Below are 3,723 nucleotides of genomic sequence, written 5' to 3' on the forward strand. Positions count from 1 at the left end.
AGGCTCCTGTACAGGACTGTGGTGGCCCAGTGCTAAGCAGAAACTCCACTCAGCTCCCCTGTACCTTGGGGAAAGGGGATGCCAAGCCCTACCAGCTGGCACACACGTACCTGACACAGGACGTCCATGGGTAGGTTCATCAACCCGAGAACGTTGCGCTCGTACCATGGGTCCAACATGCCAATGTAGTGGGAGATGTCGTTGGTGCTGCTCTCCTTCCCAGCCAAGGTGGGATCCTGAAACCAGACACACTGGGGGGGTCACTCTAGGGCCCCCCCCCCGGCTCCTCAACCCATGCTTGGAGTTGGTAGAAAAGACACCAATGCTCCGCTCAGCCTGCCCCCCCAGCCTCCTCGCACACCGTTTTCGAGGCCAAGCAGAGCACCACTGGCACCGCAAGCCCCACAGCGAGCAGAACACCTACCACCTGTGCCGAAGCCCGGAGCTGTGGGTCCCCCAGGGATGGAGAGGGATGCATCAGTGGAGTCGATGGAGCCAAGCAGCTCCTCTTCACAGGGACATAGAAAAATTGCAGCTTGAAGTACCTTGTCAGTGAGGGGCAGGTGCTCTCCTTGAGCCTAGGAGAAGGTGGGAGAGGGCTGGGTGAGCAAAGCCCTCTAGCATGTCCCAAAAAAAAACCGGATCCCTTGCACCGCCCAGCTCACCTGAGGTTGCTTTAGGCTCGGGCCACTTTCCCCGAGATGCGGTCAGAGCCGAAGACCACAACACGCAGCGTGGACATCTTGGCATCCTCATCGTAGCTGAGGAAGGGCCGTCGGTGGAGGCTGAGGTGCTGTGGGACGAGCGGGGCTGGCAGCCCGTCGCGACGGGTGCTGCGGCAGCGAGTGAGCGCGCCGGGAGCGCGCCAGGATGCGGTGCTTGGCCTGGGGAGTGCACAGGCTCTCGGCCCGGCGCAGGGGCAGTGAGAGTGAGCCCGTGTCTGGGCAGTCCTTCAGGTCCCTCCTCAAGACCAGCTGGCTTTTGCTCTTGAAGAGTTTGTAGATCTTGTTGGTCAGTGTGTGTCTGTATTTGTGGTGGGTCTTCTCTACCTTCAGCTCCGGCCTCCCCACCATGTCCAGGGAGTTCTCATCGCTGTCCTCCGCATACCCGCTGTCCATGCAGTCCTTCAAACTGGAGACAAATGACTTCAGGGACTTTCTGGAGACCATCGTCAGCTCCGAGATGGAGTCCTTGGACGTGGTGAAGAGGGACACTCGCGATGGCTTAGATCCTTCCTCTGACAGCGCCGAGTACACAGAGTCTTTGGAAATGGCGCACATGGGGGAAAGAGGTGAGTCCTGCTCGGGGGAACAGCCATCGGTTTCCACCTCCTCCTCCTCCTCTTCATCCTCCTCGTCGTTCTCCAAGGCCATGGGCTCAACAACGCTGCACTCTTTGCTGAGGACATCATTGAGGATATCTGAAAGGCAATTGGACAGAGACTGCGTCTGGCACAGGCTCCAGCATAACCACTGGAAATGTGATGGCCCCAGACAACAAGACTACTACAGTGTGGCCAACGCTCTCTTTGATCTTGCACCTTTTCAAACAAGGACCTGAAAACCTCTTATTGAACGATTTCAGATTTCCACAAGGCACTCAGGTGCAATGCAAAACAAAACGTGTTTCTCTCCTCGAGGTCACATTCTGCTTGGGTTCTCGAAAGGCAAACTCCAGTTGGGGTTTTGCTTCCTTCCTACACAGATTTCACAACGCGCTCGTGTCTGATCCGGGTTTAACCGGAGGGCAGGAAGAAAGCAAGGTATTTAGCTAATCAGACCCTTAATGGCCCCACTGTTGGTGGCCTCCCAGCAAGGCTGGACTCACTGCGAAGTCCAAGCCAGAGCTTGCTGAGACCAGCAAGCTAAACCTTCACGGGAACAGAAAAGGTCTTCCAGGAATGGGGAAGCTGGAGACAGCAGCTCAGCAGAAGGGGAAGCCACTGCTTCCCCTGCAAAACTGCTGCAGCCGAGTCGAGAGCACGGCAAAGGCACCCATGGCCATCCCTGCTGCGGGTGGGGGAAAAGCTGCAACATCCAAGGAGTCTCAACTCCACAAAATCTTGACATCTCAATGTCTTCAGGCTTTCCTAGCAACAATTATTTCCAGGGCACAAACAAAGTTTACTCCTTGCAGAGAAGCTTTCTACCAAACAAGGTCTCCATCCTACCAATACCCCACAAACTCGGGTGCAATGAACCTCTTCCAGCTTAATGCAAGGCACAACTTCGCCCAGGAGATTAAGTCCTCCATGATTTGTCTCTGGTAACACGTATTTTGGGGCCATCAGTGTCCTGTGCCCACTGCTCAGATGATCCCAGCTTTGCTTCGGATCACAGCAGGTGTCATGCCCAAGCTGATGCCCACATCCTATCCCATCCAGGGGACACTGGCATCCACTGTGTTACCTCTCCCTCCACCACCAACAATTTGGTTTCGGCTCTTTCAGGTTCCAACCACAGTTTGTGTCATGCAGTCAGATGCAAGTGGCAGCCTCAGCCAAGCTGAAATGCGGTTATGGGGAGCGGAGGGCTGTGGTCTCATTAGGAGGGATTAGGGATCCTCTCCGCTTACCAAAGTTATCCTGATCCCAGCTGTAAGTGTAGCAGCGAGCGGCAGGGATGGGGATGGTGTGGAGCTTGTGGGGCTGAGCCTCGCCTGGGAAGAGAGGAGGAAGAGGAGTTAGTTTGCAGGGACCCCCAATGTCGCTCCTGACAGCTCTCCTGGCTGGTGGGAGATGTCACCCACCCCATGCACATGTTTTGGGTAGCCCAGGTCATGCAGAACACTGATGCTGCTGTCATTATCTCCATGAAATCACATGCAATTGGGACGAGGGCACATTTCACACCTCTAAGAGCCATCAGACATGACTGCTACCATCGGTTTCTGATTTAATGTTTTCATCTCACCCACAAAGGCTGGAAAATTTTTTTTTGTTGCTGTTTTAATGAAAGACGACAAACCATTTCTGGCTTATTGTGTGGTTATGAAATAAGACCTGGGTTGGTGTTTTTTTTTTGTTGTAGTTGTTGTTGCACTAGGTTGAAATTTTGTGCAAAACTGCTCCTTGCCGCTGCAGGGGCTGAGCCGGCAGAAAACCCTGGAAGAAAGAGGGGCACGGGGGCATTTCTCACCCGTGATGGCAGGGAAGGATGCAGCCCCGGCGATGTCCCGCAGCACAGACTGCAGTCGCTCCCGGGCCAGGACAGGGTCGCTGCTGGTGGCTGCAATCTCCTGTGCATCGGCAGCGCTGGCGTAGATCTCCGAGAGCTCTTCCAGCGTCTTGGACTGGGGGGAGAAGAGCCAAGGTGAGAGATCGAGGAGGTCCCTCCACAGAGGCGACACACAGGGCTTTGGGCAGGATCACCAACTACCACTGGGTAACTCTCTCCCTACACTACCTCCTACCCACTTCGAGTCCCCCAAAACTTTTGCAAAGAAAAAAAAAACACAAATGTTTGAAAACACCTAAGAAGTTTTCTTCACCATTTTTTGCCCCTCTGCCCTAAACACCACAGCAAAGTCTTTCTCTGGTCAAACACACACCTTTGCTGGATTTCATTCTGGGGCACTTTCTCTCTCTACTGAGGAATGGGGAAAGGAGTAAAAGGGTAAAAGGTGAGTGACACCCCTCCCCCCCCAGGTCACAAAACAGAAGTGCCGACCTCAGGTCTAAGCTGAGAAGAGGTTTCCCAGGGCTCGGTGTTGGGGCCAGTTCTG

The 3,723-nt window shown here is 54.6% G+C and overlaps 1 protein-coding gene across 1 annotated transcript in view; it reads right to left on the reverse strand.

Moving 5' to 3' along the window:
* LOC104163596 (phosphoinositide 3-kinase regulatory subunit 5-like) overlaps window positions 1-3,291 on the reverse strand; it is a gene marked incomplete at both ends in the record, with an annotated part of 5,860 nt that extends 2,569 nt beyond the window's left edge. The window contains 6 exon segments of the mRNA XM_009702648.1: window positions 111-236; window positions 425-578; window positions 666-818; window positions 820-1,420; window positions 2,575-2,658; window positions 3,138-3,291. Of these exon segments, the coding sequence (XP_009700950.1) occupies window positions 111-236; window positions 425-578; window positions 666-818; window positions 820-1,420; window positions 2,575-2,658; window positions 3,138-3,291 (1,272 nt within the window).
* Window positions 3,292-3,723: the final 432 nt, after the last annotated feature.

The sequence above is a fragment of the Cariama cristata genome, unplaced genomic scaffold (genome assembly GCF_000690535.1).
Source record: "Cariama cristata isolate BGI_N322 unplaced genomic scaffold, ASM69053v1 scaffold31926, whole genome shotgun sequence".
Taxonomy (NCBI): domain Eukaryota; kingdom Metazoa; phylum Chordata; class Aves; order Cariamiformes; family Cariamidae; genus Cariama; species Cariama cristata.